Source organism: Marmota flaviventris, chromosome 8, assembly GCF_047511675.1.
Source record: "Marmota flaviventris isolate mMarFla1 chromosome 8, mMarFla1.hap1, whole genome shotgun sequence".
Taxonomy (NCBI): Eukaryota; Metazoa; Chordata; class Mammalia; order Rodentia; family Sciuridae; genus Marmota; species Marmota flaviventris.
In genome coordinates, this window is record NC_092505.1 from 12,790,465 (window position 1) to 12,817,526 (window position 27,062).

Consider the following 27,062-nt stretch of genomic DNA (forward strand, 5'->3'; position numbering starts at 1 on the left):
TAGGCTGGTGTGAAATAAAAAAATTGTAGAATATAAAAATTTCAAAAATGTACAAAGGATAATTTTAGGAGACATGAAAAGACATATAAAAACAGATGTTGTCTGATCCCTGAGAAAGAATTAATATTTTACATCATTAAATTTCAGACATCTAATGACCACAAAAGTGTTCTGACATTTTTATATTGCCCTCCCCCTCCATCTCTAAAAAAACACACCACACATATGACTACACATGCAATTACAGAAATACACATGTCACAATTGGAGATAATTTAATAGAATTGTAACACACCCATATTTCCAGTGAAATATAGTTTATTTCATAATATGTTTTTTACACAAAAACCAAGAGTCCAGTTTGATCACATTTATGCAGTGTTATAATGATATAATCAAAGGAAAAACATTTCTCTAAACTATCATTCAATCTAAGAGGTAATGATGAATTAAAAAAGTCATGCTGATTTCATTCAATTATCTCAGATAGTTTGGCATACACTTGGTATTGTTGAAGACATTCAAACATTCCTCATATGAAGAAACTTGGAATTGATTCTATTGAGATGGAGGTTAGAGCCAATTGGCTCAGTAGCTATGGAAATATTTCAGTAGAAGCCATAGGACCAGCATCTTCTGTAGCAGAGTGGGCGGCAACATCCATAACCATAGCCACCATAGCCACCATAGCCACAGCCTAGGCCACCATAGCCATAGCCACCATAGCCACAGCCATAGCCACAGCCTAGGCCACCATAGCCATAGCCAAGCCCACCATAGTAGTTGCCATAGTAGCAGCTCATGCTGTCAGGAGTGGAGTGTTCAGTTCAGGATCAGGATGTAGGTGTCTTGAGTCTGGATGTCACTGTCTGTCACCTGCCTTTTGTATACCATGGGTGCTGGGTGGGAAAAACCACAGGCATTGCATGGTCATATTATCATCTCACTACTGTGATTCAAACAATATCAGGAATATTTTGACTTATTGCAAAACAAGCCTCATAACTGAGATAATTTTGATCTTACATAAGGATTCTGTGATCCATATACATATTTAAATGAAATACTTGTTGTATTTTCAATGCAATATCTCCTTTTATATTTAATTAATAGAATATGTATTATTTGATTATATTTGATATAAATCATGAAAATAAGTATTTCACTTTTATTATATTTTTTGTTGTTCTCATGATTCAAAAGAAGGAAAGCTTTTCTTTCCTTCCTTCCTTCTTTCTCTCTCTCTCCATTTATTTCTTTCTTTTCTATTCTTCTCTTCTTGTGAAATTAATCTTGACATACATTTCAAACATTCCAGAAAATAAATGATCATTTGACAGTTGGAAATTATATTTTTTCAATTTTCCTCTTCCTTATCCCAAATAAAGTTCATAGATGGAAGTGTAAATCACCCCAAAGTAAAGTTGGGTCCTCAATCTTTAACTCTTATTTGCGGTGGGGTACTAAGTAATGAAATGAGGAGTGCTTAACCACTGAGCCACCTCCCTAGCCATTTTTATTTTTTACTTTGTGACAGGGTCTTTCTATGGTGCTTAGGACCTCTCTAAGATGCTGCCACTGACTTTGAACTTGGAATCCCCCTACCACAGAATCCTGAGCCCCAGAGGCAATGTACAAGGCTTTATTATTTTTAATAGCTGTCACATTTGGTCTTACAAGTATCTAGCAAATGAACAAATGTCATGTCACTTAATAGGTGTACCGATAAGGCAGAGGGACCAAATAAATGATGTGATCCTTCTTTGTTTCCTCAGTTTTTCCTGATGAGGAGGTATTGGTGGAAAAAAGGTTACTCAATCATAGAAAGATGTTTTTTGTTTGATAGTAATATTCAATAAAATTTATTAAAATATAATTTTCATATAATAAATTATACCTACTATAACAGGACAACTCTATGAGTTAGAGTCCAAAATAAATCTAAATTATGTTCCACACCTCGAAATGTAGACATTGGAAGAATTGGTCAGGAAGGAGGAACTTCTACCCCTGTTTTATAGTTGTTGAACCCAAATGTCCTCTGATGTCTCAAGTCCTGTCAGTTCTGCTCATTGATGTCACCAAATACTGAAAGTAATCATAGATACATAGTCATAACAAAAACCTGCCTTTCCACAAGCTTCTTATTCAGTTGAGACTTCTCAGGGAGTTTCACATAGTTCTGCCAGCCTCTTTCAGCTGCCAATTGACATTCATTTGTCATAGAACATGTGCCAATAACTTTTAAGTCATTGTATTGTATGTTGTATAAGAAAAGAAAAGCAGTTTTTTTTTCTTTTGAAATTAGACAATAAATATGTTTCTTGAGCAGATATCATTTATTTGCATTTTTTAAAAGTAAACTAGAATACTAAAATGATCCGAGATTCATTTCTCCAATTTAACTACAAATTCTGATATGTGGATGATATCATCCTTTGCCTGTTTTGCATATTTCCAAGGGAGTCCATAAGTTCAACCTTGTCTATTCAAATCCTAGAAGGTTCAGAACAATATTAGGTTTCACTGTAGAGACTAGTGCTGTTGGTGCTGCTAGTGGACTATTAGAAAATGTCTGACTGACCCAATTCAAACGAGAATTAATGAAAAAATAGGCTCTGAATTTTGGTTAAGGTCCATTTACTTCTTTTGGTCTAGTCTGTAGTAGATGCTCATTTGTCTTTTCTGTTAAGGATGGTTCTTAATTGTGATGATTTTCTCATCACCTAGACATGAGCACATCTGTATTATATTTTTTATCTCATTTGAAATGATTCTGTTTGTGTCTTAGGAAATCGACCCTTGTGACTTTCAATTTCTAAAATATCTCCAGGAGAAACTTGGCTCTGTTAAAGTCAGTACTCTCCAAGCACATTCTTGTCAGATTATGTCTTTGTGTATCTCCAACTATGGTTTGCCAGCCACAAAAAATTAAAAGTGGACTCAAAACTCTGCTGGTTACTCTGTGTCACAGCAATGTCCTGCCTGGCTCTTAGAACCACCAATTTCACCCCTTCACCAATTTTTTCCTTCTTTAGAATGTCCTCCCCTTATTCTTTATTTTCCCCACTAGCATTTCCTTGCACTTACTGCTGTTTGTTTGTTTTCCAAGTGAAACATAACCAATTTAAGAGTGCAAAGAATTTGAATACAGGGAAAATTAGCCTATGTAGGCAACTACATTTGATGAGGACCAGAGTTTGGGATGAAAAAGAAAATAATTTACTGCTAATTTGATACTTAAAATGAAACTCATTGTATTGATAAGTTTATCTTGCTATAAATAGGACTTATATTTTTAAATAGAAAATAAATTCATAAATTTTGAAATACTATTTAGTTGCCATGATGACAATCAATAATGCAATTTCAGTGCCCATAATTTTCCATATGATAAAGTCTGAGTCATTTTGTGGGGAGAAGATATAGATACAGATACAGATATAAATATCAATATTGATACAGAATATATATATATATATATATATATATATATATATATATATATATATATATATATACACAGTTTTATCCATCACTGTAATAAGCACAAACAATTACTTTGAGATACTTTCACAGAGGCTGAACTATAGATGATATAATCCAACACTGGTAGGACAAACAACACAAAACTTTAAATAGAAAAATTTTAGTGATCTCATGTTATATACAAACATTATTGTATATAAAAAAATCTGAAAAACTTACAAAGGGTAATTTTAGAAGATATGAAAAGATATATATAAAAACAGGTTGTGTATGATCTTTTAGAATTAATACTCATACAACATTAAGTTTTGGATCCCTACTGACCACAGGAAAAATCTGCCATACTCCTTCTCTCTCTCATATTTCCATTAAAACCCCTGCACATGATTAATCACATCCAAATACATAAATGGACATGTCTCACTGATGGAGACAAATAAAAACAATTGTATTGAAGTAATATTTCCTATGCAATACTTTATTTAATATAAGGACATTTTATTCAGAACTTGACAAATTTGATCACATTACATGTACTATAAAATTATCAAGAATAAAGATTTCTACAATCACACAATTCAAGAGATAAGGATGAATCAGGTAGTTGATTTCATTTCATTTTTCTCAGACACTTTGGTGTATAGTTGGTATTGTTGAAGGCATTTAAATTTTTCATGTGAAGAACATTGGAGATGATTCCTGTAAGAAAGGACTTGATGGCCAGTAGGCTCAGGAGCTGAGGAAATGCCTCAGTAGAAGCCATAGGAATAGTATCTTCTGTAGCAGAGTGGGCGGCAGCATCCATAACCATAGCCACCATAGCCACCATAGCCACAGCTTAGGCCACCATAGCCATAGCCACCATAGCCACAGCCTAGGCCACCATAGCCGTAGCCCAGCCCACCATAGTAGTTGCCATAGTAGCAGCTCATGCTGTCAGGAGTGGAGTGTTCAGTTCAGGATCAGGATGTAGGTGTCTTGAGTCTGGATGTCACTGTCTGCCACCTGCCTTTTATACCTCCTCAGTGCTGGGTGGGGAAAACCACAAACAGTGCCTGGTCATATTATCTCACTCATGTGCCTCAGACAACGTCATGGGTATCTTGATTTATTTCAAAAACAAACCTCATAACTGAGATAATTTTGTTCCTATGTCAGGATTCTGTGATCTGTTTAAGGGCCTTTAAAATGAAATTCTAGCTCTATTTTGAAGACCATGTATTGTTCTATATTTAGTGAATTTAATGCTTACAATATGATTTTATAGTTGCATGTAAATTATGAAAGTAGGTATTTCCTTTTTATTTTTGATTTTGATTGTTTCCATTCTTAAATGGAAGACAAAGATTTTCCTTTCTTCCTTCCTTTCTTCCTCCCTTCCATCCTCTCTCCCTCCCATCTTTTCTCCCTCCCTCCCACTCTGTCTTCCTACTTTATTCTTTCCTCTTCCTTCCTCCTCATTCCTTCCTTCCTTTTTTTTAGAGAGAGAGAGAGAGAGAGAGAGAGAGAGAGAGAGAGAGAGAGAGAGAGAGAGAGAAAGAGATAATTTTTTAAAAAATATTTATTTATTTTAATTTTCGGCGGACAAAACATCTTTGTTTGTATGTGGTGCTGAGAATCGAACCCGGGCTGCATGCATGCCAGGCGAGCGCACTACCATTTGAGCCACATCCCCAGACCATTTCCTTTCTTTCTTTTCCTATTTTTTTCTTCTTGTGAAATTTGTGTTAACATATTTCAAACTGTCCAGCAAATAAATTACCATTTTCCACTTAAAAATATTATGTACTCCATGATTTCCTTCATCATTCCAAATGAAGATCATGGATCAAGTGTAAAACTCTCTAAATTAAAGTTGGGTGTCCTACCCTACACTTTTTTTAAACAAGTATTTCATTTCATAAGTGCCATGCAGTTACACAAAGGACATGTCTGAAAAGTGTATGGATATGTCAGATGGACAAAATGAGGCATGTGCTTTTTCTTTGCTTCCTCAGTTTTTAGCTGCTGATGAAGTATGAGTGGAAACAAGGATACTCAATCATGGAAAGATGTTTTTTGTTTGATTTTAATGTTCAATGAAATTCTATTTACCTAAAAGACATTAGAACTATTTTAAGAGAATAGCTCAACATTTTAGACTGTTAGAGACAAATATAAACTCTGTTCCACATCACCAAATGTAGGCATTGGAGGAACTGGTAAGGAAGACTGAAGCTTCACTCTGATTTTACAGTTACTGTAAAACATCCCCTGACTCACAAATCCTGCCAGTTCTGCTACTCACTGTCACAAAACACTGAAAATATTCACAGGTACATAGACATGATGAAAAGCTGCTTTTGCCCAAGGTCCTCATTCAGATGATTTGATATTTCTGATAGAGATTTGCATGGGTCTGCCAGCCTCTTTCACTTACCAATTGACATTTGCCATAACTTTGTGCAAGTAATTTAATAATCATTTTATTGTGTGACATTTATGATTGTCTCTGTGTTTTTTGTGATTACTAAGGTTTTTTGTCCATATCATGACATACTACAAGTGGCAAGAAGACCATGGAGAAAATGCAAGTGTTGCAAAATAAAACAAAGTCTCTTCCTTTTGAAATTGGGCAATAAATCATATTTTTGGTCAGATATACTAAATTTAGTATTATACATATATTTTTTTCTGAAGGTAAATGTATTTAATTCTTTAACATTATTTATTTGTTTATTGAAAAGAACTAGAATTTAAATTTGATTGTTTGGTTCATTCCTCCAATTTTAGTACAAGCTCCAATATATGACTCTAATATGCTTGCTTTTGTTATCTGTTGCCTCTTATGCATATATCCATAGGAGTCCATAAGCTCAACCTTTTTAATTAAAATTTTAGAAGGTCCAGAACAATATTTGTTTCACCTTAGAGAGTTTTGTTGTTGTTGCTCTTGGACTGTTAGAAAATATATGACTGATCGCATTCAAACAAGACCTAACACAAAATTATGCTCTAAATTTTGGTTAGGGTCTGTTTACCTCTTTTCCCTATAGGAAAGAGGAATTGCTCTTTTTTTTCCTTCTTTTAAGGATATTTTTTTCCTTAATTCCAGCAATGGTTTTCTCATCACCTTGATATGAACACAATTTTTTGAAAAATTTCCTTTTGAAGTGATTCTGCTTCATGTCTTAGGAAATGGACCCCTGTGACTTTGAATTTTCCAAATATCTCAAGGAGAAAGCTGGATCTTTTGAAGTGAGCATTCTCCCAGCACATGCTTGTCAAATTGTGTCTTTTTTCATTTTCAACTATGATTGCCAGCCCTAAAAAGTTGAAAATGGACTCAGATTTCTATTGGTTATGCTGTGTCAGCAAAGCCTCTTGCCTGGCTCCAAGAATGGAGAATGGTAGAATTTCACCCAACTTTTAAAAATATTTTCCATCTTAAAAATATTGGTTTCCATATTCCTTACTTTTCCCATCAGCACTTCATTGCATTTAATATTGTCAGTTTGAGTTTTTCAAATGAAAAGTAACTACTTTAATAAGAGTGGAAAGAATTTGATTATGGAGAAAATTAGCATATGTAGATATATACACAGACTGTGCGGTCCAAAGCAAAACAAATTAATACTATTTTGATACTGAGAAATGGCTTATATTTTTATTAAATGTGTCTTTCTATGTCTAATGCATGTATTTTTTAAAGACAAGAGTAAATTTATATATGTTCAAATGCTATTTGTTTGCTCTCATGGTAATCCAGAACACAATTATTACTGCAGACATTATCAATATGAAAAAGCCTGTAGTTATTATTTAGGGAGGAGATATGTTGCTGTACACTACACACACATAGATACTCTGAGATTCTTTTCATAGAGGCAGAGGTATAGATGATCTAATCTGATCACTGATGGTACTAACAACAAAAAGCATATAAATACAGATATGGTTAAAATAGGCTGGTGTGAAATAAAAAAAAAATTGTAGAAGATAGCAATTTCAAAAAAGTACAAAGGGTAATTTTAGGAGACATGACAAGATAAATAAAAACAGATGTTGTCTGATCTCTAAGAAAGAATTAATATTTTTACATCATTTTTTTTTAAAGACAGAGAGAGAGAATTTTTTTTTTAGTATTTATTTTTTAGTTCTTGGCAGAAACAACAACTTTGTATGTGGTGCTGAAGATCGAACCCGGGCCAAATGCATGCCAGGTGAGTGCGCTACCGCTTGAGCCACATCCCCAGCCCAACATCATTAAATTTTATACCCCTAGTGAACACATACAATTACAGAAATACACATGTTACACCAATGGATACAATTTAAGAGAATTGTAGCACACCCATATATCCAGTGAAATATAGTTTATTTCACAATATGTTTTTTTACAGAAAAATCAAGAGTCCAATTTGATCACATTTACAAAGTGTTTTAATGATATTATCAAAGGAAAAATATTTCTCCAAACTATCATTCAATCTAAGAGGTAATGATGAATTAAAACAGTCATGCTGATTCCATTCAATTATCTCAGTTAGTTTGGCATAGATTTGGTATTGTTGAAGACATTCAAACATTCCTCATATGAAGAAACTTGGAATTGATTCTAGTGAGACAGGAGGTTAGAGCCAATTGGCTCAGTAGCTGAGGAAATATCTCAGTAGAAGCCATAAGACCAGCATCTTCTGTAGCAGAGTGGGCGGCAACATCCATAACCATAGCCACCATAGCCACCATAGCCACCATACCCACAGCCATAGCCACAGCCATAGCCACCATAGCCACAGCTTAGGCCACCATAGCCATAGCCCAGCCGACCATAGTAGTTGCCATAGTAGCAGCTCATGCTGTCAGGAGTGGAAAGTTAAGTGCAGGATAAGGACGTAGGTGTCTTGAGTCTAGATGTCACTGTCTGCCACCTACCATTTATATACCATGGGTGCTGGGTGGAGAAAACCACAGGAAGGGCATAGTCATATTATCTCACTATTGTGCTTCAAACAACGTCATGTGTATCTTTACTTATTGCAAAAACAAGCCTCATAACTGAGATAATTTTGCTCTTACGTAAGGTATCCATGATTCATTTATTTATTTAAGTGAAATTCTTGTTCTATTTTGAATGCAATGTCTCTTTTATATTTAATTAATAGAATATGTATGATTTGATTACATGATGCAAATAATAAAAACAAGTATTTCCGTTTTATTTTGTTTTGTGTTGTTGCCATGTTTCAAAAGAAGGAAAGCTTTTTTCCCTTCCTTCCTTCTTTCTTTCTCTCTCCATTTCTTTCTTTCTTTTCTATTCTTCTCTTCTTGTGAAATTAATCTTGACATACATTTCAAACATTCCAAAAAATAAATAACTATTTGACAGTTGGAAATTATATTTGTTCAATTTTCCTCTTCCGTTTACCTAATAAAGTTTATAGCTGCAAGTGTAAATCACCCCAAGATAAAGTTGGGTCCCCAATCTTTGACTCTTATTTGGGATGGGGAACTGAGTAAAGAAATGAGGAGTGCTTAGCCACAAAGCCACATCCCTAGCCATTTTTATTTTTTACTTTGTGACAGGGTCTTTCCATGTTGCTTAGGGCCTCTCTAAGATGCTGCAACTGGCTTTGAACTTGGGATCCCCCTACCACAGACTCTTGAGCCCCAGGGATTGCAGACCTGTGCGAATGTGCAAGGCTTTAATTTTTTAATAGCTGTCACATTTGCTCTTACAAGTATCTTGGAGATGAAAGAATGACATGGCACTTAAAATGTGTATGGATAGGTCAGAGGGCCAAAATAATCCATGGAATCCTTCTTTGTTTCCTCAGTTTTTCCTGATGATGAGTATTGGTAGAAACAGGTTACTCAATCATAGAATGATGTTTTTTTATAGAAATATTCAATACAATTTATTAAAAATAATTTTCATATAATAAATTATACCTACTATAACAGGACAACTCTATGAGTTCAGTCCAAAATAAATCTAAATTATGTTCCACCCCTCAAAATGTAGACATTGGAAGAATTGGTCAGGAAGGAGGAACGTCTACTCCTGTTTTACAGTTGTTGAACCAGAATGTCCTCTGATGTCTCAAGTCCTGTCAGTTTTGCTCATTGATGTCACCAAACACTGAGAGTAATCATAGATGCATTGTCATGACAAAAACCTGCCTTTCCACGTGCTTCTCATTCAGTTGAGACTTCTCAGGGAGTTTCACATAGTTCTGCCAGCCTCTTTCAGCTGCCAATTGACATTCATTTGTCATAGAACATGTGCCAATAACTTTTAAGTCATTGTATTGTATGTTGTATAAGAAAAGAAAAGCAGTTTTTTTTTCTTTTGAAATTAGACAATAAATATGTTTTTGAGCAGATTTAATACATTTAGTATTAGGGAAATTATATTACCTTTGTGAGGCTGAATTTGTTAATGATTTACCATGTCATTCATTTGCTTCTTTTAAAAGTAAACTTGTATATTAATTTGATTCTAGATTCATTTCCCCAATTTAATTACAAATTCTGATATGTGGATGATGTCATCTTTTGCCTGCTTTGCATATTTCCAAGGGAGTCCATAAATTCAACCTTGTCTATTCAAATCCTAGAAAGTTCAGAACAATATTATCTTTCACTGTGGAGACTAGTGCTGTTGGTGCTGCTAGTGGACTATTAGAAAATATCTGACTAACCCAATTCAAATGAGAATTAATGCAAAATTAGGCTCTGAATTTTGGTCAGGGTCTATTTACCTCTCTTGGTCTAGTCTGTAGTAGATGCTTGTTTGTCTTTTCTGTTAAGGATAGTTCTTAATTGTGATGATTTTCTCATCACCTAGACAGGAGCACAGCTGTATTATATTTTTTATCTCTTTTGAAATGATTCTGTTTGTGTCTTAGGAAATGGACCCCTGTGACTTTCAATTTCTAAAATATCTCCAGGAGAAACCTGGCTCTGTTAAAGTCAGTACTCTCCAAGCACATTCTTGTCAGATTGTGTCTTTGTGTATCTCCGACTAGGGTTTGCCAGCCACAAAAAATTAAAAGTGGACTCAAAACTCTGCTGGTTACTCTGTGTCACAGCATCATCCTGCCTGGCTCCTACAACGGCCAGTTTCACCCCTTCACCCATTTTCTCCTTCGTCAGAATATTCTCCTCTTATTCCTTATTTCTCTCACTAGCATTTCCTTGCACTTACTGCTCTCAGTTTGTTTTCCAAGTGAAACATAACCAATTTAAGAGTGCAAAGAATTTGAATATAGGGAAAATTAGCCTATGTAGGCTTGTACATTTAATGAGGACTAGAGTTTGGGATGAAAAAGAAAATAACCTCCTGCTAATTTGATACTTAAAACGTGACTCATGGTTTTGATAAGTTTATCTTGTTATGAATAGAACCTAATTTTTTAAAATAGAAAGTAAATTCATAAATTTTGAAATACTATTTAGTTGCCATGATGACAATCAATAATGTGATTTCAATGCACACATTTTCAATAGCATAAAGTCTGAGTCATTTTGAGCGGAGAAGATAAAGATACACATACATATATAGATATTGATACAGATACATATATAGATATCACTATTGATATAGATACATATAGATGGGTACACATACATGTATGTATGTATATATATATATATATATATATATATATATATATATATATATACATATCTATATATATAGACCTACATATAGATAGATAGATATAGATATACACTTTTATTCACCACTGTAAAAAGTGCAAACAATTACTTTGAAACACTTTCACAGAGGCTGAGCTATAGATGATATAATGTAACCACTGGCAAGACAAACAACACAAAACTTTAAAAGAAAGATTTTAAAATGATCTCATGTAATATACTCACATTATTGTATCTAAAAAACCCTTCTAAAAAACTTACAAGGGGTGATTTTAGAAGAAATGAAGATATATATAAACAGATTGTGCATGATCTTTTAGAATTAATACTCATGCAATATTAAATTTTGGATCTCTACTGACCACAGAAAAGGTATGTAATACTTTTTTTCTCTCTCATATTTCCATTAAACCCCTGCACCTGATTAATCACATCCAAATGCACAAATGGATATGCTTCACTGATGGAGACAAATAAAAACAATTGTATCAATGAAATATTTCCAATGCAACACTTTATTTAATATAAGGACATTTAACATAGAAGTTGAAAAATTTCATCACCTTACACACACTGTGTAATTATCAAGAATAAACATTTCTCCAATCACACAATTCAAGAGATAAGGATGAATCAGGTAGTTGATTTCATTTCATTCATTTTCCTCAGACACTTTGATGTTTAGTTGGTATGTTGAAAGCATTTAACATTTTTCACATGAAGAAAGTTGCAGATGAATCCTGTAAGAAAGGACGGGACAGCCAGTAGGCTCAGCAGCTAAGGAAATGCCTCAGTAGAAGCCATAGGAATAATATCTTCTGTAGCAGAGTGGGCGGCAGCATCCATAACCATAGCCACCATAGCCACCATAGCCATAGCCTAGGCCACCATAGCCATAGCCACCATAGCCACAGCCATAGCCACCATAGCCACAGCCATAGCCACAGCCTAGGCCACCATAGCCATAGCCCAGCCCTCCATAGTAGTTGCCATAGTAGCAGCTCATGCTGTCAGGAGTGGAGTGTTCAGTTCAGGATCAGGATGCAGGTGTCTTGAATCTGGATGTCACTGTCTGCCACCTGCCTTTTATATGAGATGGGTGCTTGGTGGGGAAAACCACAGACAGTGCATGGTCACATTATCTCACTCATGTGCCTCAGACAACGTCATGGGTATCTTGATTTATTGCAAAAACAAGCCTCATAACTGAGATAATTTTGTTCTTATGTCAGGATTCCATGATCTATTCATGGATTTTTAAGATGAAATTCCTGTTCTATTTTGAATGCCAAGTATTGTTGTATATATAGTTAAGCGAATGCCTATGATATGATTATATAGGACCATGTAAGTTATGAAAACAGGTATTTCAATTTTATTTTTGTTTTGTTTTGTTTCCATTCTTAAATAGAAGATGAGATTTTCCTTTCTTCCTTCCTCCCTGCCTACCTTCCTTTCTTCCTTCCTTCGCTTCCTCTCTTCTCCTTATTTTCTCTTCTTCTTTGAAATTATCCTTAATTTATATTTAAAGCTTTCCAGAAAACACATGTTAATTTTCCAACCACATTTGCTCCATGGTTCCCTTTTTAATCCCAAATGATGATAATAGATACAAGAGTAAAGCACTGAAAAGTAAAATTTGGTGCTCCACCCTCGACTTTTAGTGTTTTGTAATAAGTGTCACATTCATTCTTTGAAATACCATGGAGGTACAGGATTGGCATGTCTTTTAAAAAGTGTGTGGATAGGGCTGGAGTTGTGGCTCAGTGGTAGAGAGCTTGCTTCGCATGTTTGATGCACTGGGTTCAATTCTCAGCACCACATATAAATAAATTAATAAAATAAAAGTCCATCGACAATCTAAAAAACATCTTTAAAAAAGTGCATGGACAAAACACAGGGACCCAATGGGCCATGCACTCTGTATTTGCTTCCTCAATTTTTAGCTTATGATGAAGTATTGGTGGAAACAGGATACTCACTCGTACAAAGATATTTTTGCTTGAATATCAATAGTTAATTATTCCATAAAGTTCAATTTACATAAAATAAATTAGACCTGTTATAAGAGGATAGATCAACATCTGAGACATAGAAAAGACTAAATTATGTTCCATCATTCTTACTACAGACGTTGGAGAATTGGTAAGGAGGAAGGAGCTTCCACTCTGATTTTATATTTGCTGAAACCAAAAGTCCTCTGACTCACAAATTCTGCCACTTCTGGTCCTTGCTGTCACTGCACCCTGAACATTTTCACAGGTGCATATATATGTCAAAAACTTGCTTTCCCTCATACTCAGGTTCTCATTCAAATAATTTGTGACTTCTGAGAGAAATTCATAGGTCTGCTAGCTTCTTTCAGCTCCGCATTGACTTTATTTTTCATTGACAATGTGCCAATAATACTTTTACTCATTGTATTATGTGTTACAAAAAACAAGATAGCAAGTTTTCTTCTTTTTGAAATTGGACTATAAATCATGTTTCTTCAGTAGATTTAGTATATTTAGTATTAGTTACATTACATTGCATCTCTGAAGCTAAATTTGTTAAATAATTTACTGTTTCATTCATTTGCCTTTTAAAAAGCAAACTAGAATTTTAATTTAATTCTTGGTTCATTTCTACAAGTTTAGTACAAGCTTCAGTATGTGGCTTTTGTTATCTGTTGCTTTTTGTGCGTATTTCCATGGGAGTCCATGAGTTTAACCTTGTCTATTAAAATCCTAGAAGATTCAGAACAATATTATATTTCTTGAACTGTTAGAAAATGTCTGAGTGATCCAATTAAAACAAGGATTAATGCAAAATTAAGCTCTGAATATAGGTTAGGGTCCATTTACCTCTTTTGGTCTAGACTGCAGTGGATGCTCTTTTGTCTCCTCTGATAAAGATGGTTCTTCTTAATTCTAGTGATGATTTTCTCATCACCTTGATAGGAACACCGTTTTTATTATTTTTTAATCTCATTTGAAGTGATTCTGCTTTGTGTCTTAGGAAATGGACCCCTGTGACTTCCAATTTCTACAATATCGCAAGGACAAACTAGGCTCTGATAAGGTCAGTATTCTCCAAGCACATTCTTGTCAGACTGTGTCTTTGTATGTTTCTAAGTCTGGTTTGCCAGTCCTGAAAAATTAACGGACTCAAAATTCTGTTGGTCACTCTGTGTCACCATACCATCCTGCCTGGCTCCTAGAATGGCCAATTTCACCACTTCACTCATATTCTCCATCCTTAGAATGTTCTCCCCTTACTCCTTATTTTCCCCACTAGTATTTCTTTGCACTTATTGCCGTCAGTTTGTTTCCCAATTGAAACATAACGGCTTTAAGTGTGCAAATAATTTGATTCTGAAGAAAATTAGCATATGGAGTCATGTTCATTTGATGAAGACTCACTCAACTTTGGAATAAAAATGAAAATAACCTACTGCTAATTTGATACTGAGAAAACAACTCATGGTTTGATAAATTTATCTTACTATTCACGGTACCCCATTTTTCCTAAAGAGAAGAAATTATTATTTATTTTGAAATTATTTATTTTGAAATAGTATTGAGTTGCCATGATGATAATACATTATGATACATTATGTCATTTTATTGCACACATTTTCAATATGATAAAGTCTGCAGTTATTTTTTAGGGAGGAGCTGTAGTTACAAATGAAGATATAGATATCAATATATTGATAAAGATAGATGTTTATATATACTTATGTATACATGTTTATATACACATATCTATGCATATAAATACACACACCTAAACATTTATGTGTCATTGTATACACACATTTAATTTGAGATACTTTCACTGAGACTGAGCTATAGATGATATATTCTCACCACTGATGGTGCAAATGAAACAAATCTGTAAATACAAAGATTTTTAAATGATCTCATGTTGTATAAAAACATTATTGTATATTATACCCATTTTAAAGAGCTTACAATCAAAGGGTAATTTTAGAGGATATGAAAAGACAAAAATAAAACATATTTTTTTATGATTCCTGAAAGACTGAATATTTGTATATTATTTTAAATTCCTAATGATCACAAAGTAACTCTAAGATTCTCCTTCACTCTCTGTTTCTCTCTCTAGCATTTCTATGAACAACACATAAGACTAATCACAAGCACGTGTACAAATAAACACACACACACACACACACAAATGGACATATTTCAATAGAATTGTAAGACAGCAATGTTTCCAGTGAAATTTAATTTATTTCAGAATATCTATTTTTTACATATTGAGATTCTAATCTGATCACAATTTACATAGTGTTATAAAGGTAATTATTAAATGAAAACGTTTCTCTAACAATTACACAATCAAAGGTTAAGTATGAATTAAAACAGGCGTGCTGATTTCATTCATTTTTCTCAGAGAGTTTGGAGTTGGTATTTTTGAAGACATTCAACATTTTTCATGTGAAGAAAGTTGGAGATGATTCCTGTATGAAAGGATGTGACAGCCAATAGGCTCAGCAGTTGAGGAAATGCCTCAGTAGAAGCCATAGGAATAGTATCTTCTGTAGCAGAGTGGGCGGCAGCATCCATAACCATAGTCACCATAGCCACCATAGCCATAGCCTAGGCCACCATAGCCACAGCCATAGCCACAGCCTAGGCCACCATAGCCATAGCCACCATAGCCACAGCCATAGCCCAGCCCACCATAGTAGTTGCTATAGTAGCAGCTCATGCTGTCAGGAGTGGAGTGTTCAGTTCAGGATCAGGATGTAGGTGTCTTGAGTCTGGATGTCACTGTCTCTAACCTGCCTTTTATATGTCGTGGGTGCTGGGTGGGGAAAACCACAGAGGGTGCATGGTCACATTATCTCACTCATGTGCCTCAGACAACATCATGAATATCTTTACTTATTGCAAAACAAGCCTCATAACTGAGATAATTTTGCTCCTATGTCAGGATTCTGCAATTCATTTATGGGCCTTTAAAATGAAATTCTTGGTCTATTTTGAATGCCTTGTTTCTTTTGTGTATAATTAATTGAGTGCCCATGATATGATTATGTAGTACTGTGTAAATTATGAAAGTAGGTATTTCACTTAGATTATTGTTTTGTTTCATCCATTCTTAATAGAAGAATTTCCTTCCTTCCATCCTTTCTTCCAACTTTCTTTTGATTTTTTTTTCTTGTGAACTTATTCTTAATTTATATTTCCAACTTTCAAAAAACACATGTCCATATTTTAGTTAGAAACCACATTTTCTCCATGATTCCCTTTTTCATTCACCACGAATGTTACAAATGCTAAAGTACCCTAAGGTAAGTTGGATGCTATATTCTCAATTCTTCATGTTTTTTAATAGCTGTCACATTTACTCTTTAAAATGCCATGCAGATGCAGGAATATCAGTTTCTGTAAAAGTGCATGGATAGAACAGAGGGACCAAATGAACTATGAGCTCCTTCTTTGCTTCTTCAAATTTTAGCTGATGGTTAAATACTGGTGCAGACAATGGAGTTATTAGTAAGAAAGGAAGGAGACTCCAGTCTGATTTTACTTTTGCTGAAGCCAAAAGTCCTCTGACTCACAACTCTTCACCAGCTCTTCTCCTTGCTGTCACTGAACACTGAAAAGAGTCACAGGTACATACACATGATGAAAACCTGCTTTTTCCAAGGCTCTCGTACAGATAATTTTAGACTTCTGAGAGAAATTCACATAGATCTGCTTGTGTCTTTCACCTACTAATTGATATTTATTTTTCATAAACCATATGCCAATAAATTTTAAGTCATTGTATTGTGCATTGCCAAAAAGAAGATAGCAAATATTTTATTTTTTGAAACTGACCAATAAATCAAGTTTCTTAAGCAGGATTGATGAATTTAGTAATAGGCATATTACATTCCTTTTCTTAAGGAAAATTTGTTAAATAATTTACTATATTATTAATTTTCTTTTTTAAAAAAACTACAGTTTTAATTTGATGATTGGTTCATTTTTCCAGTTTTGGTACAAGTTCCAGTTGTGGCTGATGTTATCTCTTGCCTCTTTTGCATATTTCCAAGGGAGTCCATAAATTCAACATTTTCTATGAAAATTTTAGAGGATCCAGAGCAATACTATATTTTACCATATAAACTAGTGTTGTTGTTACTGGTATTGCTCTTGGACTATTAGAAAATTTGTGACTGGCCCAATTCAAACAAGGACTGATGCAAAATTAGGCTCTAAATTTTGGTTAGGGTCCACTTCTTTTGGTCTTGTTTATAAAGGATGCCTTTTGTATCCTTCTGTTAAGCATTTTAATCTTCTAGTGATGATTTTATCATTATCTTGATACAAACACAGTTTTTATTATTTTTCAATCTCATTTGAAATGATTCGGTTTTGTGTCTTAGGAAATGGAGCCCCGTGACTTCCAATTTCTAAAATATCTCAAGGAGAAACCTGGCTCGAGTTAGTATTTTCCCAGCACATTCTGTCAGATTGTGTCTTTATATGCCTCAAAATATGGTTTGCCAGGCTTGAAAAATTAAAAGTGAACGTTGAATTCTGCTACTCTCTGTCATGGCACCATCTTGCCTGCCTCCTAGGCCTGCCAACTTCTCACCTTCACCAAATTTCTCTGTCCTCAGTATATTCACCCCATTATTTCTTACTTTCCCCACCAGCCGTTCCATTTAATGCTGTCAGCTTGTTTCCCAGGTGAAACATAACCACTTTAAGAGTGCAAAGAATTTGATTACAAAGTAAATTAGCCTATGTAGGTGTGTACATTGGATAAGACCAGATTTTGAGATGAAAAATAAAATACCCTAATGCTAATTTGATACTTGAAAAGTAGCTCATGGTTTTGATAAATTATCTTGCTATACGTACTTGCTAATTTTTCCTAAATACCAAAATAAGTTTACATGTTTTGAAATACTATTTAGTTGTCATGGTGATAGTCCATAATGCCATTATTAGTGCACATATTTTCAATAAGATAAAGTTTTCAGTCATTTTTTAGGGAGGAGATATAGATACATATATAAACATAGATATCAATATCAATATAGAGATAGATATAGATGTCTACATATATACATATACATATCTATATGGAGAAATTTATGTATTCCTATAGATATTTATCTCTCAATACAAACATGTAAACAATTAATTTGAGATACTTTCACAGAGACAGAGGTATAGATGATATATTACAACCACTGGTGGTGCAAGTGAAATGAAACATCAAAAAGAAAGATTTTAAAATGATCTCATGTTGTATACATACACTATTGTATTAAAAAAAAGCCATCCAAAAAACTTTACTAAGAAGAGTAATTTTAGGAGTTATAAAAAGATATATATAAAAATGCTGCAGTCAGGCTGCAACAAAATAACCTGGGGGTGACGAGCAACTTGTGTAGATTGATACAGCTGGAGTGGGAGCCGTTTATTGTAGGACAACAGAGGTATTTATACATTCCACACAGCTTATCTTAATTAACATAAACTAGATACATCAGTCAACCAATAAGGAATCTCCACACTTAATGGCTCTGCTGGGGTTACTTTACAAACCACTTCCTCTGCAAAATGCCAGGCGCCATCTTGACTTGTTTACAGACTCTAACATAAAAAGAGATTTTGTATGATTTCTTAGAAAAGCCTTATTTATACCATTAATTTTGGGATTCCTAATGATGACAGAAGAGTTCAGGCATACTCTTTCTCTCCCATTTCTATAAAACCTCCACACATGATTAATCACATCCAAATATACAAATGGAAATGCTTCACTGATGGGGACAAATGAACATGCTTCACTGATGGGGACAAACGAAAACAATTGTAACAATATTTTCAATGAAATACAGTTTATTTAATAATAAGTATGTTTACAAAGAAGTTGACAAATTCAACCACATTTTATGCAGTTTTATAAGTATAAAAAAAACATTTCTCCAAACTATCATTCAATCCAACACAAAAGAGATAAGAATGAATCAAAACAGGTAGCTGATTTCATTCATTTTTATCAGACACTTTGGTGTATAGTTGATACTGTTGAAGACATTTAACATTTTTCATATGAAGAAAGTTGGAGATGATTCCAGTAAGACAGAACGTGATAGCCAATAGGCTCAGCAGCTAAGGGAATGCCTCAGTAGAAGCCATAGGAATAGTATCTTCTGTAGCAGAGTGGGCGGCAGCATCCATAACCATAGCCACCATAGCCACCATAGCCATAGCCACAGCCATAGCCACCATAGCCACAGCCTAGGCCACCATAGTAGTTTCCATAGTAGCAGCTCATGCTGTCAGGAGTGGAACGTTTAATTCAGGATCAGGATGTAGGTGTTTTAAGGCTGGATGTCACTGTCTGCCACCTGCCTTTTATATACCATGGGTGCTGGGTGGGGAAAACGACAGACAGTGCATGGTCATGTTATCTTACTCATGTGCCTCTACAATGTCATGAATATCTTTATTTATTGCAAAACAAGTCTCATAACTGAGATAATTTTGTTCCTATGTCAGGATTCCCTGAAGCGTTCATGGATCTTTGAGATTCCTGTTCTGTTTTGAATGTCAACTATCATTCTACATATTGTAAATTGAACACCCATGATATGATTACATAGGCCATATAAGCTATGAAAATAGGTATTTCACTTTAATTTTTGTTTTGTATTGTTTCCATTCTTTAATATAATAAAGTCTTCCTTCCTTCCCTCCTTCTTTTCCTCTCTTCTCTTTCTTTTCAATTTTGGAATTATCCTTAATTTATATTTCAAACTTTGCATAAAACACATGTTCATTTTTTCTGTTATAAACCACATTTTCTCCATGGTTCCCTTTTTCATCCCAAATGAATTTTATAGATGCAAATCTAAAACACTGTAAGATAAATTTGGGTGCTCCACCCTCAGCTCTTACTTTTTTATAGTAACTATCACATTCACTCTTTCCAATGCCTTGCAGGTGCAGGAATGGCATCGCTCAGGGCTGGGGTTGTGGTTCAGTGGTTGAGTGACCTTAGTTCAATCCCTGCTACCCCACCCCTCAAAAATGTGCATGGATAGATCAGAGGGACCAAATGAGCCATGCACTCCTTCTTTGCTTCCTCAATTTTGAGTTGATGATAAAGAATTGGTGGAAACAAGGATACTCAGACTTGAAAAGTTATTTTTTTGTTGTTTGGTTATTCATAGTTAATTAAACTCATTAAAATTTAATTCACATAAAATCAACAAGACCTATTAGAAGAGGATAGCTCAACACCTGAGACAGAGATAAATCTAAATTATGTCCCACTACACTTTATGCACGCATTGGAGGAATTGGTAAAGAAGGAAGGAGCTTCCATTTGATTCTTTAGTAGCTGAACCCAATGCTGACTGGAGATATCCTGACATTTCTGCTCCTTGCTATCAGTGAATACTAAAATAATCACAGGTACATAGACATGATGAAAGCCTTCTTTTGTCCAGGATTCTTGTTTAGAACATATGCGACTTTGGAGAGAAATTCATGGGTGTCTGGTAGCCTTTTTCAGCTACCCAATGACATTTTTTTGTCATAGACCATGTGCTGAAAATTTTTAAGTCATTGTGTTGTGTGTTGCAAATACAAATAAACAACAACAACAAAATAGAAAGCATCTTGTCTTTTGGGGGGGTTATAATAAATTTAACTTTTTAAGCAGGATTAATGTATTAATTATTGTGCATATTACATTGCTTTTCTGAAGCTAAATTTGTTAAATAAATTCTCATATCATTTATTTGCTTTTTAAAAATAGAACTAGAAATTTAGTTTGATTATTGGATTCATTTCTCCTATTTTACTACAAATTCTGATATGTGGTTGATTTTATCTGTTGCCTTTTTTGAAAATTCCCAAGGAAGTCCATAAGTTCAACCTGCAGTCATTACCTTTGGACTATTAGAAATGGTCTGGGGCTGGGGATGTGGCTCAAGCGGTAGCGTGGGGCGCTGGGTTCCATCCTCAGCACCGCATACAATTAAACATGTTTTGTCCGCTGAAAACTTGAAAATAAATATTAAAAAATTCTCTCTCTCTCTCTCTCTCTCTCTCTCTCTCTCTCTCTCTCAAAAAAAAAAAAAAAGGAAAAAAAAAGAAAAATAAAGAAATGGTCTCACTGGCCCAATTCAAACAAGGATTAATGTGAAAAGTAAGGCTCTAAATTTTAAGATCCACTTACCTCAATTGATCTAGTCTGTAGTGAATGCTCATTTGTCTCCTCTGTTAAGGATATTCTTTTTTAATTCTACTGATGATTTTTTCATCATGTTGATATGAACACAGTTCTCTATATTTTTTAGATCTCATTTGTAATGATTCTGCTTTGTGTCTTAGGAAAGGGACCCCTGTGACTTCCAGTTTCTAAAATATGTCAAGGAGCAACCTGGCTCTGTTTTCGTCAGTATTCTCCCACTGCATTCTTGTCAGATTGTGTCTTTTTATGTCGCCAACTATGGTTTACCAGCCCTGAAATATTAAAAGTAGACTCAGAATTTAGCTGGTTACACTTTGTCCCAGTACCACCTCGACTGGTTTCTAGAACTTTCATTTTCACCCCTTCACCCATTTTCTGCATCTTCAGAATATTCACAACTTTTTTTTTTACTTTTTCCATCAGCATTTTCTTGTACTTAATGCTGTCAGTCTGTTTTCCAAGTGAAGCATAACTAACTTAAGAAATGAAAAGAATTTGATTCCAGAGAGTAATTATACTGTGAAGTCATATATATTTGATGAAGACCAGATTTTGGGGTGAAAAAGAAAATAACCTAATGCTAATTTGATACTTAGAAAATAGCTCGTGTTTTTGATAAATTTATCTTGATATACAGTAGCTAATATCTTATAAAGAGAATAGATTTATATATTTTGAAAAACTATTTAGTTGCCATGATGATAATCCATAACATCTTTATTAATGTACACATTTTTAAATTGATTCCCTAGTCATTGTTTAGAGGGGAGATGTAGATACAGTTAAAGATATGGGTATAGAAATAAATACAGAGATAAATATTGATGTATAGATAGAGATATTTATATAGACTTATTTACATACATATATCTATCCTTAACTGTACTTACAAGCACACACACACACACACACATACACACACACACCATTAATTTGAGGTACTTTTTACAGAAGCAGAACTGTAGATGATAAAATCCAACCAGTAGTGGTGTAAATGACACAAAACATTAAATGCAAAAAGTTTCAAATAATCTTATGTTATTACATCCATCATTGTATTAAATACCATTTAAAAAACTTATAAACAAAGGATCATTTTAGGAGATATGAAAAAACATGTGTAAAAACAGATTTTGTATGATCACTTAGACATAATTATTTTTGTACTGTTAATTATTGGACCACATACGACTCCAAAATAATTATGGCATACTCCTTCTTTCTCTCCCATTTCTATAAAAAAACACCACTCACATCACAAATCACATCCAAATACACAAATCACATTTTATAATGATAGGGAAATAAAAACAATTGCAACAGTGTCATATTTCTTATGAAATAGTTTATTTAATAATATGGACTTTTAAAACAGAAGTTGACATTCAAATTTGATCACATTTTACATAATGTTATAGTGATCAAAGAAAAAAAACATTTCTTCAAACTATTACACCATGAAGAAATGAGGTGAATCAAAACTGGTAGCTGATCTCATTCATTTATTTTAGACACTTTGGTGTATAGTTGGTATGTTGAAGACATTTAACATTTTTCATGTGAAGAAAGTTGGAGATGATTCCAGTAAGGCTCAGCAGCTGAGGAAATGCCTCAGTAGAAGCCATAGGAATAGTATCTTCTGTAGCAGAGTGGACGGCAGCATCCATAACTATAGCCACCATAGCCATCATAGCCACAGCCTAGGCCACCATAGCCATAGCCGCCATAGCCACAGCCATAGCCACAGCCTAGGCCACCATAGCCATAGCCCAGCCCACCATAGTAGTTGCCATAGTAGCAGCTCATGATGTCAGGCTTGGAGTGTTCAGTTCAGGATCAGGATGTAGGTGTCTTGAGTCTGGATGTCACTGCCAGTGGCCTTTTATACACCCTTGGTGTTAGCTGGGGAAAACCACAGGCATTGCATAGTCATATTATCTCACTAATATGCCACAGACAATGTCATAAATATCTTGAATTATTGCAAAAACAAGCCTCATAACTGAGATGATTTTCTTCCTGTGTCAGGATTCCATGATCTGTTTATGGGCCTTTAAAATGAAATTCTTGTTGCATTTTTAATGCCATGTATAATTCTACATAGAGTTTATTGAATACTTATGATATGATTATATAGTACCATATAAATTATGAAAGTAGGTATTTCATTTTTATATATTTTTTGTTGTTTCCATCCTTTAATGGAAGATGAGATTTTCCTTTCTTCATTCCTTTCTTCCTTCCTTTTCTCATTTTTCTTCTAGTTAAATTGTTGTTTATAGTTCAACATTTGTTTCCTGTTTTTTTTCATCCATAAGGAAGGTTATGATTACAGGTGTAAAGCCCTCTAAGGTAAGTTGGGTGCTCTATCCTCACCCCTTACCATAATAGCTATCACATTCATGCTTTCAAAAGAAGAACAAATCAACACCCAAAGCAGTAGAAGACAGGAAATAAATTAAAACTAGAGATGAAATCAATGAAAATAAAACAAAAGAAACAATCCAAACATTGACAAAATAATAGTTTGTTCTTTGAATCCTAAAGAGAATTGATAAACCCTTAGCAAAACTAATGAAGAGAATGACAGAGAAAACTCAAATTACAAAAGTTCACAGTGAAAAAGTAAATATCACAATGGACACTACTGAAATGTAGTTGATAATCATAAACTATTTTGCAAATTTATATGCTAATAAAATAGCAAATCTTGACGACATCAACAAATTTCTAGAGACAAATGACCTGCCCAAACGGAATCAGGAAGACATAGAAAAATTAATCAGACCAATTTCAAGCAATGAAATTTAAAATGACATCAAAAGTCTACCAAGAACAAAGAGCCCAGGACCAGATAGATTTTCAGTCAGGTCATACCAGACCTACAAAGAAGAACCAAAAAAAAAAAAACCAAAAAACAAACAAACAAACAAACAAAAATAACAAACCCAATATTTATCAAATTATTCCATGAAATAGAAAAGGAGGACACGCTTCCAAACTCATCCTATGAAGCTAGTATCACACCAATGCCAAAACTGGAAAAAGATACATCAGGAAAGAAAGTTTCAAACCAATATCCCTAATGATCATAGATGAAGGATTCTTAATAAAATCCTTACAAACTGTATACAGGAACATATTAAAAAGATAGTGTTCCATGATCAAGTGGGGTTCATTGCAGAGAAGCAAGGTTGGTTAAATATATGGATATCGATAAACATAATTCATCTCCTCAACAGACTTAAAGACATAGATCACATGTTTATCACAATAGATGCAGAAAAAAACATTTGACAAAATACAGCATCCATTCGTGTTCAAAACACTAGAAAAACTAGGGATATTGGGGACATACTTCAACATTGTAAAAGCTATATACAGTAAACCCAAGGCCAACATCATTCTAAATGGAGAAAAATTGAAAGCATTCCTTCTAAAACCAGGAATAAGACAGGGATGACCTCTTTCACCACTTCTATTCAACATAGTCCTGGGAAACACTAGCCATAACAATTAAATGGAAGAAATAAATTAAAGGGATACAAATAAAAAAGAAGAACTGCAACAATCTCTATTTGCTGATGACACGATTCTATATTTATAAGACCCAAAATGCTCCACTAGAAAATCTCTAGAACTCAGCAAATTAGCAGGATATAAAATTATATCAATAAATCAGTTGTGTTCAAATACAACAGTGATGAATCAACTAAAAGAGAAATTAGAAAACCTATGCCATTCATTATAGCCTCAAAATATGAAATATTTGGGAATCAATCTAACATAAGCTGTGAAAGACCTGTATAATAAAAACTAAAGAATTCTAAAGACAGAAATTTAAGAAGACCTTAGAAGATGGAAAGATCTTCCATATTCTTGGATATGCAGCATTAATATTGTCAAAATGGCCATGCTACCAAAAATGCTATACATTTTTAATGTAATTCCTATTAAGATTCTGATGACATTTTTCATACAAATTGAAAAAGCAGTATGAAATTCATTTGAAAAAATAAGAGACCTAAAATAGCCAAAAGCAATCCTTAGTAAGAAAAATGAAGCAGGAGGCAGCACAATACCAGACCTTAAATTAAACTACAGAGATATAGTAACAAAAATGGCATAGTACTGGCACCAAAATAGACATAAAACTAGTGGTATAGAAGAGAAGACACAGAGACGAATCCACATAAATTCATGTTATCTCATACTAGACAATGGTGCCATAAATATACACTGGAGAAAAGATAGCCTCTGTAGCAAATGGTGCTGGGAAAACTGGAAATACATACATAATAATTTGAAATCATACCCTTATCTCTCACCTTGCACAAAATCCAATGCAAAGTGCATCAAGGACCTGGGTATCCACTATAATTAAAAATGGGTCCACATCTCCATCATATTGGCTTAAGAACCATTCCTCAACAAGACTCCAAAAGTACAAGAAGTAAAATTAAGAATCAATAAATAGAATGATATCAAACTAAAAAACTTCTTCACTGCAAAGAAAACAAGTTGTTAAAGAAGAGCCTACTGAATGGGAGAAAATCTTTACTGCATGAACCTCAGATAAAGCATTAATCTCTAGGATATGTAAAGGATTCAAAAATCTTAACACCAAAATAACCAAATTACCCAATCAATAAATGGGCTAAGGAACTGTACAATTTCTTTTCATTCTTTTAACAGAAGAAAAACTACAATTGATTGACAACTATATGAAAAAGTGTTCAACATCTCTAGCAATTAAAGAAATGCAAATCAGAACCTTAAATCTTAAGGTTTCATCTCACTCCAGTCAGAAAGGCAATTATCAAGAACACAAGCAACAATAAATGTTGGCAAGGATGTGGGGGGGAAAGTACACTCATACATTGCTGGTGGGACTGCAAATTGGTGCAACCATTATAGAAAGTGGTATGGAGTTTTCTCAAAAACCTCTGAATGGAACCACATTTGAGGTAGCTCTTCCTCTCCTCAGTTTATACCCAAAGGACTTAAAAACATCATATTGCAGTGATACAGCCACATCATTGATTATAGCAGCTCAATTCACAAGGGCTAAGCTGTGGAACCAACTAGCTGGTTTCAACAAATAAATGGATGAAGAAAATGTGGTACATTTATACAATGGAAGATTACTCAGCCATAAGTAAAAATGAAATGATGTCATTTGCCCGTACATGGATGGAACTGGACAATATCATGCTAAGTGAAATAAGCCACCCCCCCACTCAAAACAACAACAACAACAAAAAACCAAAGGCAGAATGTTCCCTCTGATATGTGGATGATAATTCAAAATAAGGTAGGGGATGCTAGAAAAGAAAACTTATTTTGAATTAGGTAGAGGAGAGGAAAGGGAGAGGAGGGGGTATGGAGGTAAAAAGGACAGTAGAATGAATTGAACATTATTATCCTACGTGCATATATAACTACAAAACTGGTGCAATTCTATATCATGTACAACCAAAAGAATGAGACGTTACACTCCATTTATGTATGATATATCAAAGTACATTCTACTGTCATATATAACTAATTAGAACAAAAATTTTTAAAAGAATACAAGCAACAATAAATGTTGGTGAAGATGTAGGGGAAAAGGTCCTCTCATACATCACTGGTTGGACTGGAAATTGGTGCAACCACTCTGGAAAGCAGTATGGAGATTCCTCAGAAAACTTTGAACAGAA

The 27,062-nt window shown here is 34.1% G+C and overlaps 3 protein-coding genes across 3 annotated transcripts; all 3 read right to left on the reverse strand.

Annotated features, from left to right (window-relative positions):
- Positions 1-4,238: 4,238 nt before the first annotated feature.
- On the reverse strand, positions 4,239-8,326 carry LOC114087767 (keratin-associated protein 20-2-like). Its single transcript, XM_027929327.2, has 2 exons — positions 8,229-8,326; positions 4,239-4,422 (listed from the first exon to the last, which is right to left on the reverse strand). Exons 1-2 carry the CDS (start codon positions 8,324-8,326, stop codon positions 4,239-4,241), a joined length of 282 nt encoding a protein of 93 aa, XP_027785128.2.
- A 10,955-nt stretch (positions 8,327-19,281) lies between these two features.
- LOC114087772 (keratin-associated protein 20-2-like) lies at positions 19,282-19,434 on the reverse strand. The gene has a single exon (XM_027929331.1). It carries the CDS (start codon positions 19,432-19,434, stop codon positions 19,282-19,284), a length of 153 nt encoding a protein of 50 aa, XP_027785132.1.
- A 3,537-nt stretch (positions 19,435-22,971) lies between these two features.
- On the reverse strand, positions 22,972-23,166 carry LOC114087773 (keratin-associated protein 20-2-like). The gene has a single exon (XM_027929332.2). It carries the CDS (start codon positions 23,164-23,166, stop codon positions 22,972-22,974), a length of 195 nt encoding a protein of 64 aa, XP_027785133.2.
- Positions 23,167-27,062: the final 3,896 nt, after the last annotated feature.